Source organism: Embiotoca jacksoni, unplaced genomic scaffold (assembly GCF_022577435.1).
Source record: "Embiotoca jacksoni isolate LCO1_2020_lvr unplaced genomic scaffold, fEmbJac1.0.p SCAF_110, whole genome shotgun sequence".
NCBI classification, from domain to species: Eukaryota; Metazoa; Chordata; class Actinopteri; family Embiotocidae; genus Embiotoca; species Embiotoca jacksoni.
In genome coordinates this window covers 190,277-207,500 of record NW_027185242.1, presented here as the reverse complement: position 1 = coordinate 207,500, position 17,224 = coordinate 190,277, and the positions used below count along the sequence as shown (strand labels likewise).

At 41.9% G+C, this 17,224-nt stretch overlaps 2 protein-coding genes across 5 annotated transcripts in view; one reads left to right on the top strand and one right to left on the bottom strand.

The window, feature by feature from the left end:
- Positions 1-1,658, top strand: part of dapp1 (dual adaptor of phosphotyrosine and 3-phosphoinositides) — a 9,804-nt gene extending 8,146 nt beyond the window's left edge. The window contains exons 7-8 of one of the 3 annotated variants that reach the window (XM_069143518.1): positions 419-466; positions 1,132-1,658. In XM_069143518.1, coding sequence (XP_068999619.1) covers positions 419-466; positions 1,132-1,155 — 72 coding nt within the window. In that variant the 3' untranslated portion in view covers positions 1,156-1,658. Of the gene's footprint in view, positions 467-1,131 lie in introns of those variants that run through there. The other 2 variants (XM_069143517.1, XM_069143516.1) reach the window with 2 other exon arrangements.
- Positions 1,659-1,660: 2 nt separating this feature from the next.
- Positions 1,661-3,325, bottom strand: lamtor3 (late endosomal/lysosomal adaptor, MAPK and MTOR activator 3). Of its 2 annotated transcripts, XM_069143521.1 has the most exons (7): positions 3,237-3,325; positions 3,021-3,058; positions 2,758-2,792; positions 2,618-2,676; positions 2,359-2,492; positions 2,078-2,141; positions 1,661-1,963 (listed from the first exon to the last, which is right to left on the bottom strand). In XM_069143521.1, the coding sequence occupies exons 2-7, from the start codon at positions 3,027-3,029 to the stop codon at positions 1,890-1,892; spliced, it is 375 nt and encodes a 124-aa protein (XP_068999622.1). In that variant the 5' UTR covers positions 3,030-3,058; positions 3,237-3,325; the 3' UTR covers positions 1,661-1,889. The 2 variants fall into 2 exon arrangements, with proteins under 2 accessions (XP_068999622.1, XP_068999621.1); XM_069143520.1 differs by lacking the exons at positions 3,021-3,058; positions 3,237-3,325 and adding an exon at positions 2,903-2,996.
- Between the last annotated feature and the right edge of the window lie 13,899 nt (positions 3,326-17,224).

Here is a 17,224-nt window from a genome sequence, read left to right as displayed (position 1 = left end):
GTGTGTGTGTGTCTGTGTGTGTGTGTGTGTGTGTGTGTCTGTGTCTGTGTGTGTGTGTGTGTGTGTGTGTGTGTGTGTCTGTGTGTGTGTGTGTGTGTGTCTGTCTATGTGTGTGTGTGTCTGTGTGTGTGTGTCTGTCTATGTGTGTGTGTGTGTGTGTGTGTGTGTGTGTGTGTGTGTGTGTGTGTGTGTGTGTGTGTGTGTGTGTGTGTCTGTGTCTGTGTGTGTGTGTGTGTGTGTGTGTGTGTGTGTCTGTCTGTGTGTGTGTGTGTGTGTGTCTGTCTATGTGTGTGTGTGTCTGTGTGTGTGTGTCTGTCTATGTGTGTGTGTGTGTGTGTGTGTGTGTGTGTGTGTGTGTGTGTGTGTGTGTTTGTTCAGTCTGGTATTTCCTGACAGAACCTTCTACCTGTGCTCTAAGACCGGAGTGGAGGCAGACGAGTGGATGAAGCTCCTCAGGTGGAAGCTGGTGAGTGTTCAGACTGCAGGTTTAAGACAGATTGGGGCGGAGCTTTACCTGAACCTCAGACAGATGAAGGTCCAGAACATGAACAAGGTCACCCTGATGGAGAGGGTGAAACATGCAACCAAGATATATGACTGGTCCCGTTCTTATATTAAAATCTATTAAAACCTCTAAATGCACCAGTGTTTGAACAGTGTCACCTTCAGGACTGTTGGGGAAGTGCTGCCCATCACTGGATGAGTGACAGCCTTCAGAGAAACAGGATACCCACAATGCACCTGCGTCTGTTCTCTGCTTCATGCTCTATTAGCATGAACGCACTTCCTTTTTACTGAGAAGTAAAATATTACAACTGTTCAACATTTCATTCAGCGGTTGGCTCTGCGGGGTTTCCTATGCCTTTCTGCAGGGGCCACTTAGGTAGTTGAGTGAGGAGGAGGATCTGTGTCTCTGCAACTGGTCGGGTTGGTTTGGTTTGGTAAAGTTCAAGCTCCTGTGATGTCGCTCCAACTTTAAATCCTGTTTTACAGTCCTGACTCTTATTAAAGCTGAAGAAGATGGAAACCTGAGATCAAGAGTTCTGAAAAGAGTTGATATGAACTCTATCAGACTGTTTAAAGGACCAGTTCCATTTTTGTCTCCATCACTGAGACATTTTATTGTTTCAGTCTCAGATTAAAAAAGGTCGATGACATGATGGATGGACAGAAGCTCCGCCTCCACTGACAACATCACATCCACTGGATGAACACTGAAGAGCTGGAGAGGAAGTGAAGTGGATCACAGCATGAGATGGTTCTGTCTTCAGCAGCTTCATCTTCCTCCAGCTGTTGTTACTGCTTTTATTTCTCATTTATGAATAAACATCATGTTTGTTCATTTTAGGTTTCAACAGAAACATTTCCTTTAATAATATGTCTTGTGTTATCTGATGAGACTAAAATCACCATGTGTCAGTTTCTGTCGAGTTGTGTGATTCCTGATGAGGAGCAACATCTTTAAAAAAGCCTTTGATGGTCCTGAAGCACTGCTGAGCTGCTGGAGATGAAGGAATAAAGAATAAACCCAATACTGAACATTTTAATATTAGTGTGTGATGAATCCTGATGTGTTTAAGAAGTCAGCAGGAGGTTCATGATAATAATGTGTAAAATATAAATAATTAAAATCAGATCAATAAAAATAAACAACTGCAGCTGCTGAAAATGAAACTTTTATTGTGAATGAAGCAACAGAAGAAGACGACGACGTGGACAGGAAGTGATGTCATCAGGTCTGAAGAAGAGGAGAATCATCACTGTGAGGACTGAAGACAGGCTGTCCCTGAGGACACAAAGATACAGAGGACAGAGGGGGGACAAGGGGGACAGAGGGGGGAAAGAGAGGAGACAGAGGAGACATATAGACGGACGTGATGCTGAACTCCCTATGTGACCTCCACCACCTGCCGCAGCTCATCTATTAGAGGAGACAGTTCCTTCTCCAGACTCATGATGAGACCTGCGGACAGAGGGGACGGTTAGTCAGAGGACATGAGGACAGGATAAACACTCAGGTGTGATGTGGTCCAACAGAACCCGGTTCTGATCAGTGTACCCGGGGGACAGACTTTACCTGTGTTGGCGCTGCTGCTGGCGATGAGGCTGATGACCAGAGGGAGACGATTGAACTGAACGATCTGTCCAACACAGAGACAAAGACGGAGAGAGACACGTTCAACGGGAAGTGAAAGACAGACTAAACTGAGACACTTCAACTCTAGATCTGTGAAAACAGATCAGAACCTCAGATCACCTGACGTCAACCTGTCCACCAGGTGATCTGAGCATCTACTGACGTCCTCTATGAGACAGATTTGTCCCACCAGTGCGACATGGTGAGAGTGAAGGACTAACCTGGTACGTGTTGTAGTAGCAGATGATGCTCTTGTTCTTGGACAGACCCAGTTTACTGCCCTGATCTGTGGCCAGAGCGAACGTGGACAGGAAGCCAGGTCTCAGGGCCTGGACCGGGGCGTTGTCGTTGGCAACTGGAGGGACAGAACAGCTGAGTTAGTGCACACATCTTCATCTGCATCATGGTCTGTGTTGAAGTTTCCATTGGACTCCGCTGTGTGGGCTGATAGGAAGAAGATGAGGACATGAGTTCTCTTACCTTTGATGACGGGGACACCGTCTCTGTCCGTCACCACGACAGCATGAAGACCTTCAACACTGGAGAAGAACACAGGAGAGTTCTACATGGAACACGGAACATCAGCTGGAACACAGAACATGCATCATGTATGTACTCACCTCTGCAGCTGCTTGTACAGGTACCTCTTCAGGTCCTGCAGAGGAACACAGGAAACACGTCAGAGGTACAGGAGTCACATGACTGACCAGCTGACTGACGTGGTCTTCACCTCACTGGACCACCCGGTACATAAACCCAACACACCTCCTTCACGATGGGATCAGTTTGTATGACCTCATACTTCATTAGATACGATATGAATTCCCGATGAAATATCAAATCGGATATTTATGAAGCAGCAGAGACAGAAAGTAGAACTCACATCAGCCATGTTCCCTCACGGGTCTCCGGTGTCTTTACCTGCGGGGACAAAATGGACCCTTCAATTCAACACTGATGAAGAACAACAGGAAGTTTTTCAGCAGCTAACACGGAGGCTAACCAGCAGGATAATACCGCGATACTTCTCTCCGTGATTTTAAACTTAAAGCTGCTAATCAGGTTTTATATGAAAAATAGAGGAAGAAACTTCACTGACCTGCTGTTAATGTCTTCAGAGCCAACAGCTGACAAACTGAGAAAGAGGAGCACAAAAACATCACGTGACACATGCGCTTTGTTTCCGGTTCTCGAGGATGTGTTCAGGAGAGTCAGCGGTGCGCTCCAGTGTTGCAGCGCATGCGCCGCAGCAGCCAGTCGACTCCTGTGCATCAAAATAGAGAAGCTGCTGTCAATCATCTGTCAATCAGCTGAAGGTGAACTGGTATATCTGTCAGGGAGCTGCTGAGGTTCTACAGACTCTGATGTACTGAGACTTTGGAGTCCAGCTGGTATCTACACTGAAGTTCTCTTTGGTTCTTTGTTCACCAGAAAATGCTTCCTGGTTAGAAAGTAGAATGACTTTGAGGACGACAGGCAGCTGAAACAGGAAGTAGAAAAGATCCAACTAAAATGAAAAGATAAGCTATAAAGGTTCCTGTTAGAAGGAAGTCCTGCAGATTTCTGAATGTCTCCATGTGACCCGTTAACAGCAGACCGAACCATCTTGGACATGATGGACATGATGGAAATGATGGAAATGGTAAATAGTCTGTACTTGTATAGTTTTGTCACCTTTCGGTCCCAAAGCTCTTGAACATGGTTTTCCATTCACATACTAATGAGACAGATCACCATGCAAGGTGCTGCCATCAGGAGAACATTCACACACCAATGGTTCACCATCAGGAGAACATTCACACACTGATGGTTCACCATCAGGAGAACATTCACACACCGATGGTACACCATCAGGAGAACATTCACACACCGATGGTTCACCATCAGGAGAACATTCACACACTGATGGTTCACCATCAGGAGAACATTCACACACTGATGGTACACCATCAGGAGAACATTCACACACCGATGGTACACCATCAGGAGAACATTCACACACCGATGGTTCACCATCAGGAGAACATTCACACACTGATGGTACACCATCAGGAGAACATTCACACACTGATGGTTCACCATCAGGAGAACATTCACACACCGATGGTACACCATCAGGAGAACATTCACACACCGATGGTTCACCATCAGGAGAACATTCACACACCGATGGTTCACCATCAGGAGAACATTCACACACTGATGGTACACCATCAGGAGAACATTCACACACTGATGGTACACCATGATGGACATGATGGATATGAAGAACATGACGGACATGAAGAACATGACGGACATGAAAAACATGACGGACATGAAGAACATGATGGACATGAAGGACATGATGGACATGACAGACATGACGGACATGACGGACATGAAGAACATGACGGACATGAAGGATATGACAGACATGATGGACATGAAGAACATGACAGACATGAAGGACATGATGGACATGACAGACATGAAGAACATGATGTACATGACGGACATGATGGACATGACGGACATGAAGAACATGACGGACATGAAGAACATGAAGGACATGATGGACATGAAGAACATGACGGAAATGATGGACATGAAGAACATGAAGGACATGATGGACATGATGGACATGGTGGACATGATAGACATGAAGAACATGACGGACATGAAGAACATGATGGACATGATGGACATGAAGAACATGATGGACATGACGGACATGAAGAACATGACGGACATGAAGGACATGATGGATATGGTGGACATGATGGACATGAAGAACATGATGTACATGACGGACATGATGGACATGACGGACATGAAAAACATGACGGACATGAATAACATGACAGACATGAAGAACATGACGGACATGAAGGACATGACGGACATGAAAAACATGACGGACATGAAGAACATGACGAACATGAAGAACGTGACAGAAATGAAGGACATGATGGACATGAAGAACATGATGTACATGACGGACATGATGGACATGACGGACATGAAGAACATGATGGACACGACGGACATGAAAAACATGACAGACATGAAGAACATGAAGGACATGAAGAACATGACGGAAATGAAGGACATGATGGACATGATGGACATGATGGACATGAAGAACATGACGGACATGAAGAACATGATGGACATGACGGACATGAAAAACATGACAGACATAAAGAACATGAAGGACATGAAGAACATGACGGAAATGAAGGACATGATGGACATGATGGACATGAAGAACATGATGGACATGAAGAACATGATGGACACGACGGACATGAAAAACATGACACACATGAAGAACATGAAGGACATGAAGAACATGACGGAAATGAAGGACATGATGGACATGAAGAACATGATGGACATGACGGACATGAAGAACAGCTACCATCTCTATCACATCTATCATCTCTACCATCTCTATCATCTCTACCATCTGTACCATCTTTATCATCTGTACCATCTCTACCATCTCTATTATCTCTACTATCTCTATCATCTCTACCATCTCTATCATCTCTATTATCTCTACTACCTCTATTATCTCTACTATCTCTACTATCTCTACTATCTCTATCATCTCTACCACCTCTATTATCTCTACTATCTCTATCATCTCTACTATCTCTATCATCTCTATCGACTCTACCACCTCTATTACCTCTCCTATCTCTATCATCTCTATCATCTCTATCATCTCTACCATCTCTACCATCTGTACCATCTTCACCATCGCTATCATCTCTTGAAGTGTCTCTATCATCTCTTGAAGTGTCGTGTCCAGTTGTGTGTTGTTGGAAGACTCTGCAGGTCAGTGAAACATGATGGCAGTGATGATGATGATGTATTTATGGATCTGAGTCACGAATGGTATCTTCTGTAATTAGTCTTGATTGGTCAGATTTGATCTTCCAGCTATGACTCAAACTTTTAAGTTCTTAGAGAACTTTCTCATCCTGAACTGTCCTCTCAGACTTTAAACAGACTCAACAATATAGAATTAGTCAAATCTAATCTGAAATGTCTCTAACAGAAGCCTCACCCAGTCTAATATTAACACCAACATTCAGAAACCCTTTAATCAGTTAATCCTGATGAAGATGTTGGAACAGAGACATTGTATCCACAGTCTGAACCAGCGATGCACACATGAACTGAACCGGTAGTAAGAACTACAACCAGATACTGTGTTTACATTAGTGGGCACCACTCACCATTTTCTTCTCCTGACTGTTTGGATTGGTTGAACCAAACACATCCTCTGGCTGAGCAGGAGGCGCAAGACAAGCACTCTGCCCCCCTCTGCTATTTTACACTAAACTCTTCCACATGGTTTATGAGCTCTCTCATCTAGAAACTTGCTTCTGCTCACCTTCCATTGAACTGCTCGCTACACTGCGACCCATCAAGAACCTATATTAACCCATCATGAACATTAACCCATCATGAACATATATTAACCCATCATGAACATATATTAACTCATGAACATATATTAACTCATCATGGGCATATATTAACTCATCATGAACATTAACCCATCATGAGCATATATTAACCCATCATGAACATATATTAACCCATCATGAACATATATTAACCCATCATGAACATATATTAACTCATCATGAACATATATTAACCCATCATGAGCATATATTAACCCATCATGAACATATATTAACCCATCATGAACATATATTAACCCATCATGAACATATATTAACTCATCATGAACATATATTAACTCATCATGAACATATATTAACCCATCATGAGCATATATTAAACCATCATGAACATATATTAACCCATCATGAACATATATTAACCCATCATGAGCATATATTAAACCATCATGAACATATATTAACTCATTATGAACATTAACCCATCATGAACATCTATTAACCCATCATGAACATATATTAACTCATGAACATATATTAACTCATCATGGGCATATATTAACTCATCATGAACATTAACCCATCATGAACATATATTAACCCATCATGAACATATATTAACTCATCATGAACATATATTAACTCATCGTGAACATATATTAACCCATCATGAGCATATATTAAACCATCATGAACATATATTAACTCATTATGGACATTAACCCATCGTGAACATATATTAACTCATCATGAACATATATTAACTTATCATGAACACATATTAACTCATTATGAACATTAACCCATCATGAACATATATTAGCCCATCATGAACATATATTAACTCATCATGAACATATATTAACTCATCATGAACATATATTAACCCATCATGAGCATATATTAAACAATCATGAACACATATTAACTCATTATGAACATTAACCCATCATGAACATATATTAACTCATCATGAACATATATTAACTCATCATGAACATATATTAACCCATCATGAGCATATATTAAACAATCATGAACACATATTAACTCATTATGAACATTAACCCATCATTAACATATATTAACTTGTCATGAACATATATTAACCCATCATGAACATATATTAACTCATCATGAACATATATTAACCCATCATGAGCATATATTAAACAATCATGAACACATATTAACTCATTATGAACATTAACCCATCATGAACATATATTAACCCATCATGAGCATATATTAAACAATCATGAACACATATTAACTCATTATGAACATTAACCCATCATTAACATATATTAACTCGTCATGAACATATATTAACCCATCATGAACATATATTAACTCATCATGAACATATATTAACTCATCATGAACATATATTAACCCATCATGAGCATATATTAAACCATCATGAACATATATTAACTCATTATGGACATTAACCCATCGTGAACATATATTAACTCATCATGAACATATATTAACTTATCATGAACACATATTAACTCATTATGAACATTAACCCATCATGAACATATATTAACTCATAATGAACATATATTAAACCATCATGAACATATATTAGCCCATCATGAACATATATTAGCCCATCATGAACAAATATTAACTCATCAAGAACATTAACCCATCATGCACATATATTAACCCATCATGAACATATAGTAACCCATCATGAACATATATTAACTCATCATGAACATATATTAACTCATCATGAACATGAACTCATCATGAACATATATTAAACCATCATGAACATATATTAGCCCATCATGAACATATATTAGCCCATCATGAACATATATTAACTCATCATGAACATATATTAACTCATCATGAACATGAACTCATCATGAACATATATTAAACCATCATGAACACATATTATCCCATCATGAACATATATTAGCCCATCATGAACATATATTAACTCATCATGAACACATATTATCCCATCATGAACATATATTAGCCCATCATGAACATATATTAACTCATCATGAACATATATTAAACCATCATGAACATATATTAGCCCATCATGAACATATATCAAACCATCATGAACATATATTAGCCCATCATGAACATATATTAGCCCATCATGAACATATATTAACTCATTATGAACATATATTAACTCATCATGAACATATATTAAACCATCATGAACATATATTAGCCCATCATGAACATATATTAACTCATTATGAACATATATTAACTCATCATGAACATATATTAAACCATCATGAACATATATTAACTCATCATGAACATTAACCCATCATAATAGAATAAAGAAAATTGCAATCACCTTCAAGTAAACCAGTGCTCCATCAGACAAAAACAAATAAAATGTGCAATCACTTTGTTAGAACAATGCAAATAAAGTTCTATTGGTGCAAAAATGAACTAATATTTGGAAAAAAAATAACTTATTTTGGCTGCGTTTAACCTGTTTTGCAGTGAATGTATTTTCAAGATAATAACAATTAAGTTCAACCTGTGATAAACTAAGCAAAACATTTTCAAATATTTGTCAATAAAGAGTTTTTCACTGGAGATTGTAACAACTTGGATTTTTTTCGCTGAGAGATGAAGCAGAGAGATAAACTCCACATTAATGCAGATCCTAGGTACATATTACACAAAAGTACAGGCATTTCGCCATGTATTTATTGAGGACTTAGTTTTATTTCCGTGTACTTTGTACTTTTGTAATATTTTAAGTTCTCAATAAAGTTCTTGAAATAAAAAAATTCTGCATTTCCCCCTGTAATACCACTGCGCCCCACTAAAGGGGCGCGCCCCACAGTTTGAGAATCACTGTATTAACCCATCATTACCTATCATCCTGCGGCTCCGTCTTCCTGCAGCAGTTTGTAAAGACTCTGGGTCTGATTTAATGATGGAATATAGATTTGTAATAAGTAGAATATCTCACTTCCTGTTTGTGTGGTGTGCTGTCTTCATGTTGAGATGAACCCAGCTGGTTTCCTGCAGCATCAGCATCGATGATGTCAGCCACGGGTTGGTCTGATGGTTAAAAGGTTTTTTTCTACCTTTTAATGACCACATTTTCAGAGCTGATGCTGAAGTCATCTTCTGGATTTATCAGAGAATCGAATATAGAAACCTGCAGGGAGTTTTTATATTGTCTACACATGTGGTGGAGATTATATTTGCATACCCATGGTCTTTATTTTCTGATGGGCAGTTTAATAATGTATCAGGGTGGAGTGTGCTGAAGGACTGCTGCCTCCTCTCCTCCATATGCACAGGGTTCACTGATCCTCTGGCTGACATGCTGTAGAGATAAATCACAGACTAGAGGAGATACAACCGGATGGATGTCACTACCGTCTATGTTTATACTGGACTCACATCCTTATGGCATCATTTTCACAAGAATGGGATGACGTGAAGTCACCTTTGACCACCAAGAGCAGCTGAGACTCCCCTCCAGCAAAAAATGAGGTTATCTTTGGGACCATAAATACATGTAATAAATGAGTTTCATCGGGAGCTTTAAGTGTGAATAATTTACTTCTGCTATCTGCTCAACAGTGTTCCAGCTCCTGATTTCACTGTATTGGATATTTGTTCACTTAAACATTTCATTAATGACAAAAAAAAACAAAGTTTTGAGTTCAAATATCCCCATTTCCAACCTGAAATGTTGACGTTGGCGCTCACAGCTGAGACTGTTAAAGCTGCTACATCCTCCGCTGGAGTGAGTCTCTCCGTGGTTGATGGATGAGAGGAGCTGATTAATTGGCCATGATTGAAGTCAGCTGTGAAATACCTGCTGATTATTTACTCCTCTTACTGTGTGTTTGTGTTCAGTTGCCCACACCGACATGTGCTCCTGTTGCACAGGTCATACATGACACTGCAGAAGTTCAGTATATTCTTGAGTTAAGAAGTTAAGTTTAGTCCTTTTTGTAGAAATTATTTTGCTTTAAAACTTTGTAATTATGACAATAAAAAACAAAGTATATGCACATTAATGTGTTCTAGAGTTGTGAGAGAGTTGAACAGTTCATTGTGAAGGTCCGAAGCCACAGCAGCTCAGCACACGTTTGGATGTGAGGAGACTGCAGCCAAAGTAAACAGAGTTGTCCTCCAGCGGGCCGAAGCTCGGTGCTGCTCCGGCTGCTGTTAGCAGAGAAGATGACAGATGCAGATAAAGAACTGGCACTCTGGTTGTGGAGAGAGTAGACGACCTATCAGTGCTTCAGATCACTGAAACTACAAAGTAGAGAGTTGAAACTGCAGAATATAAAGTCTCATGATGGTCGTACGCTGTGAGTTAGACAGTTATTGGTTGGTAATCTTTCCTCTTTACTGTCTCTGAAGAGATGGTCAGCTCAGGAGGGAGCATCAACCTCTAGAGTGTAATTATAGAAATACTGGTGTTTCAGAAGTGGTTCATTTGGCCTCCATCAGTGCTCAGTGGTTCAGTGTTCATCAATAAGCAGCTCTGACACTTCTGCAATTTAATCTTTGCAGTACTGTCACTTTTTATTGTCCATCAGCACTTCTTAAGCTGTTGGTACTGTTTTTATGGGGGTACTTTTGTGTATTTTTTATGCATAAAAAACAGTTATGAGAACAAACTTCTCACACTGCAATCAAAAATAAAGTAATAAGTGAAAATATATGAACTGAAAATCTAATTATTTGATTCCAAACAAGTTTTGTTGGTTTTGTCACAGAATTTTGTTTGTGTCAAAAACCTTTGGTTGTGAGTTGAGTTGGATGTAGTGGGCGGGGCCTTCACTGATGGATGAGACAGGAGTTCCTATTGGTGGGTTTTACTTGGATCCACAGACTGGCTGCAGACATACCTCCCTCCCTCCCACTGACCGCAGAGGAGTTTAATGGAGTCCTAAAATAAAAGTAAATAAAAAAAGGCAAAATAAATCAGTGTCTTTTAAATGTGTGGTTCTGCTCCTGACTGTACATTTAAACTACACACGTTATTTTATACATGTGACTGCAGCTCGTTACATCTGCAGCTCTCCAGAGACTCATACTGCTGCTGTGCAGGTATCTGGAGATATTTTGGGAGTTATGGCTTTAAACTATTAAAGCTGACATCCTGACATATAAGTACAACCTTCCCACACAGTGGTTCAGGACTTCCATCAGCCTCCCTCTCTGTGCTGCTGCTGGCTGCTATGGACCAACATCAGCTGTGATGTAAGGAGAGCCCAGCGGGGGTCATCGGGGAGAAACCTCACAAACAGAGGCTTATTAATGTGAAGCATGATATTAATGAAACTGATTTACTTTGGAAATAAATACTGCTATAAGAAGAGAGGAGAGCTCTGAACATGTACTCCTTATTTCACTGCATGAATCTAATAAAAATATAGATGTGAGCTCAGTGAGAGTCACTCCAACAGAAGCTCAGGAAAAAACAGCCATAATACACTTTTAATGGAAACATGATGTGTTGGACCTTGAAGCAGAAGCAGCCCGAGTGCGACACTCTCATCTGCGTTTTTACTGCACCGATAAGGACATCAGATTGTGTAACTGCACTAATTGGAGTTATTTGCAGAGTAAACAGAGTGAGCTGAGAGAAATGTGAGATGGATGTGATAAAGTGGCTGCGTTGTTTTCCAGCTCTGCAGAAATGATCCAGAAAATGTCCTAATGAAGAATACAGGTGGGAACGCCGTCTCGCTGCCACTTTATGTAGCCAGAAGTTTCTCTGTTAGTGGGTCACTGAGAGAGTAAACATTCCCACCTAATGACCACTCAGAGCAAAAAACACACACACACATACACACTGAACCCCGTCTCCCACAGGGTGTGTAAATGAGCTCCTAATGAAGCAAGTAGCTGAGGTTATTCTGAAGGCTCCAGCAGTTTTTATTATTAATTACTGAGATTCAGAAAGTAATATAATTATATTATTTAAATCATAAACTGCAGAGCAGCTTTACACCAATCATCAGCCAGCAGTGAGGTCACCTGTTGGTTTGTGAATGAGGAGCCAGCGGTGGATCTGACCGATCTGATTGAAAACCTGACGATACTACGTCCCGCCCACCGACAGCTGTAACCTGACTGCACCACAGGCCTGTCAATCAAACAGACACGCCCCCAAAACAGGTCTTCTTGAATCTTCTTTTCTAATGAATGAGGGATTATTTTCAGATGGACCTCCAGAAAACTAATAAGAAGGAGTGACTTTAGCTAACAACACCGAGATAACTGATGGACACATTTTATTCACTTTGGATTTGATGAGAGAAGTTGAATGGGAGTCTATGGAGCCGGAGGCTTTTTGGAGCCGACCTCTAGTAGCACTCGCTGGTATTGCAGCTGAAGACTCTTCTGGATCGGAACCATTTTACAGACATTAATGCATCAGAGGACATTAAAGCTGCAGTACAGTTATATGGTGTATCTGTAAGTATCAGGATCTTCAACATGCTACTGAAAACCATCACGTTCTCTTTGCTGGAGTCTCAGATTTCCAAAATAAATCAGTTAAACCTTCAGAGGGCTCGGTGGCCTGCAGCCAACAGAAACACCAGTCCGCTGCTTCCACTTCCAGCGCTGGTACTGAGGCTGTGGTTCGTCTCCCAGTCAGAGCTCCACCAGCAGCAGTAATGTGGTAATAACATCTGGAACATCTGGAAAACATCAGCATAAAGCCGAGCTAGTAACAGATAAATGAGCCTCAGCTGGTGAGCAGCAGCTGAGAGAATCTGCAGCAGCTCTGCAGCTTCATCAGTGAGGAGCTGCTGCAGCGCCACCTACAGATAAAACAAGTCTTCAGGACGTCCTGTGTTCTCCTGCACAGTATCGTTAACATGAGGAACATCTGTTGACTCAGAGTGATGCTGCAACACTGCATCTGTTCTTCCTGCTGGACTTCTGGAAGTCCTTGTTGTTAGGACAACTCAGAACCACATCATCCTGACAGATCTAATAGAACCACATCATCTTGACAGATCTAATAGAACCACATCATCTTGACAGATCTTATAGAACCACATCATCCCTTCAGATCCAATAGAATCACATCATCCCTTCAGATCTAATAGAATCACATCATCCTGACAGATCTAATAGAACCACATCATCCCTTCAGATCTAATAGAACCACATCATCCTGACAGATCTAATAGAACCACATCATCCTGACAGATCTAATAGAACCACATCATCCCTTCAGATCTAATAGAATCACATCATCCTGACAGATCTTATGGAACCACATCATCCCTTCAGATCTAATAGAACCACATCATCCTGACAGATCTTATAGAACCACATCATCCTGACAGATCTCATAGAACCACATCATCCCTTCAGATCTAATAGAATCACATCATCCCTTCAGATCTTATAGATCCACATCATCCCTTCAGATCTTATAGAACCACATCATCCTGACAGATCTTATAGAACCACATCATCCCTTCAGATCTAATAGAACCACATCATCCTGACAGAGATCTTATTAAACTGGTGGAACCGGCTCCCGGTTCTGGTTCTGGAGGCGGACCCCTCTCTACTGTTCTCTACATTCACACTTCCTATTTGATAATGTTTATAGTTGGAGCTGATCAGGTGACCCTGAACCATCCTGCAGGTCTAAGGCTGCTGGGAGATCTCCCATCATGCACTGCAGCACCTCTCCTCTCTCTTTCACCCTCTATGTATTTATATGAATGTCATTAACTTGGTTCCTCTCTCTGCAGCTTCCTGCAGGTTCTCTGCAGCCGCATGGTTCTGATCTGTGGTTCTGACCCAGCAACAGTTTATCATCTCTCTGCTCTCCTCTCACTCTGACCAGATGTTCTCCACCTCTGGTTCTTGTTTTTATAAGAATGACAATTCTCATCAGGGTTTCTTTCTATGAGTAAATGGATTTTCAATGAAATAATTTTAAATCTAGTCTTTAAATAAAAAGTAATTAATCTCTTGCATTTTAATCAGATAGCAGCTGATGTGTGTAACTTCTGATAAATGATGCGATCTGTTTCACTACTACATTTTTCATAACTTCATGATGATCCAAAGATAGAATGTAACTGATACTGGGAGGTGACCACGAGACATTTTAAATGAAGCTTTCCTCTCTGACTTCAGTCATCACATTTCGAACCACAGCACCAACACTCAGCTCTGCAACCGGGTCAAGTTTCATAGGTTACATGTTGAAGTGAACATATGAACTGGATGCTCTGAGTATCACATCATGAACGTCCTCCTGTAAGACTTCTCTCCAACACAGTCCACACGTTCCCACGTTCCAGAAAAATAAAACAATTAAAGAACTATTTATCATCCAGCTAATAAAAACCAGCTTTAACTGACATAATGTACGACCTAGATGACAAGCGCAGTCCCAGTGTGTCACCGAGCCGAGCCAAGACCGGGTTTTGATGAATGGGGGCCAGAGCTCGGTGTGGAGGTGAAGAAATGGGGTTTGGTCTGTGGAGCTCAACACTTCCAGATGAAGACCCCCGGGACCCCTCCAGCAGCCCAGGACCCCCCCCAGGACCTCTCCGGCAGCCAGGGACCCCTCCAGCAGCCCCGGACCCCTCCAGCAGCACTGGACCCCTCCAGGACCCCAGGACCCCCCCAGGACCTCTCCGGCAGCCAGGGACCCCTCCAGCAGCCCCGGGCCCCTCCAGCAGCCCCGGACCCCCCCCCCCCCCCCCCAGGACCCCTCCAGCAGCCCAGAACCCCCCCCCCCCCCCAGGACCCCTCCAGTAGCCCTGGACCCCTCCAGCAGCCCAGGACTTCCAGTGAACATTTCAGTCTCAGCAGACTTCAGGAATAGTTTGGATGTTTGTTCCTCAGAGTTTCTCCAGGGAGACACTGACATACCTGACCTCACATCAGGAGGAGGGGGGGGGGGCAAGGGGGAGGGAATGAGGAGGAGGAAGAGGAGGATGGGGGGAGGAGTCTGTCTGCCTGCCTGCCTGTGTGTCTGTCTGTCTGTCTGTGTGTCTGTCTGTGTGTCTGTGTCTCTGTCTGTGTGTCTGTCTGTCTGTCTGTGTCTCTGTCTGTATCTCTCTGTCTGTCTGTCTGTCTGTCTGTCTGTCTGTCTGTCTGTCTGTCTGTCTGTGTCTGTGTGTCTGTCTGTCTGTCTGTGTCTCTGTCTGTGTCTCTGTCTGTCTGTCTGTTTGTCTGTCTGTGTCTCTGTCTGTGTCCCTGTCTGTCTGTCTGTGTGTCTGTCTGTCTGTCTGTCTGTCTGTGTCTCTGTCTGTCTGTCTGTCTGTCTGTCTGTCTGTGTCTCTGTCTGTGTCTCTGTCTGTCTGTCTGTCTGTCTGTCACACACTGATTCACTCAGTGATGAAGTGATGAAGTTACACCATTGGTCGGCTGAATGTCACATGACTTCCTGATGAGGTCAGAAGTCTGATATCCCAGTTGTTGATCTTTATTAGCTCCTTTGTGTATGTTTGATCTAATTTAGGTGTTCGGTGAACAGACAGAGTCTCAGTGAGATGTTGGGAGTTCTGGGAGTTCTGGTTCTGGGAGGTGACATGTTTAAAGAAGCTGTCAGATTGAAACTCCGCCTCCTGTTTTAAACTCTGTGATGTCATGTTTAAGAGTTTTCAATAAACTCAGACATGTTTCTGGATATGAGAGCTGCTCCATCCACAGTGCCGGATGTCGTCTCTGATATCAGAGCAGCTTCTCAACAGGAAGTTTTCTATTTGTCTATGAATTGTTTGAAAAAGTCAACTGAGATTGTTTTCCATACTAATTGGTCGGCTGTGTGGAGAGCTGGACTGGTCCTCAGTCATGGAGGTAGATGTTCCACCTCCTCATCAGTTTTTAATAAATTTTAGATTTATTAAATACTTTCTCATAAATTGTGTTCTGTTAAATCTGTGGTGAATTCAGAAGAACTCTGGAGTGAAAGTGTTCCTGAACATCTCCTGCTGAACACTAATCGGTTTTTCTATCATGTCTTGTGGCTTCTGTAGCTTTAGAAATGAATTCCTCTGAAATGGAGCCCTGAGGATTTTATAAGCATCATTAAATCTGGCAAACGATAGCGAAGCCGAAAGCGGTGGAACCAATCAGCTTCTCTCGGAGGACCGTTTTCAACATCGCTGCGTTACATTCACAAACACGCCAGCGCTCCACTGCAGAGGTCGGAGGTCAGAGAGCGGCTCAGCGGAGACGCTGAAACATGGACGCGCATAACATGCAACACGCATGCAGAAAGCATCGCCGTGTTGTTCCTGGCTGGAGAACAAAGCCTGTTTCTCCACAACAGTGTTGCAATGTCTCTGCTGAGCGGATCAGGAGGTCGAGGGAACCGGAGAGCAGGACCCATGACTCATCGCTGTTGGACAGCAACCTATCAGACGGGAGATATATGAAGCTGGGTCGGAGGAAACAGCCAATCAAAACTCACCAACTGGACATTTAAAGGAAAATAGTTTAATTATTAAATTAAAACAGTTTCTTAATGAAGGACCCAAACACAAGGAGCTGGAAAAGATCAGCAGGGGAGGAGGAGGAAGAGGAGGAGAGGAGGAAGGCTCCTGAAACAAGATGCGCTGATAGTCTAACTTGGCTCAGGTGAGGACAGGAAACAAACACAAGGCTGCAACCAACCAGCAGTGACGTCATC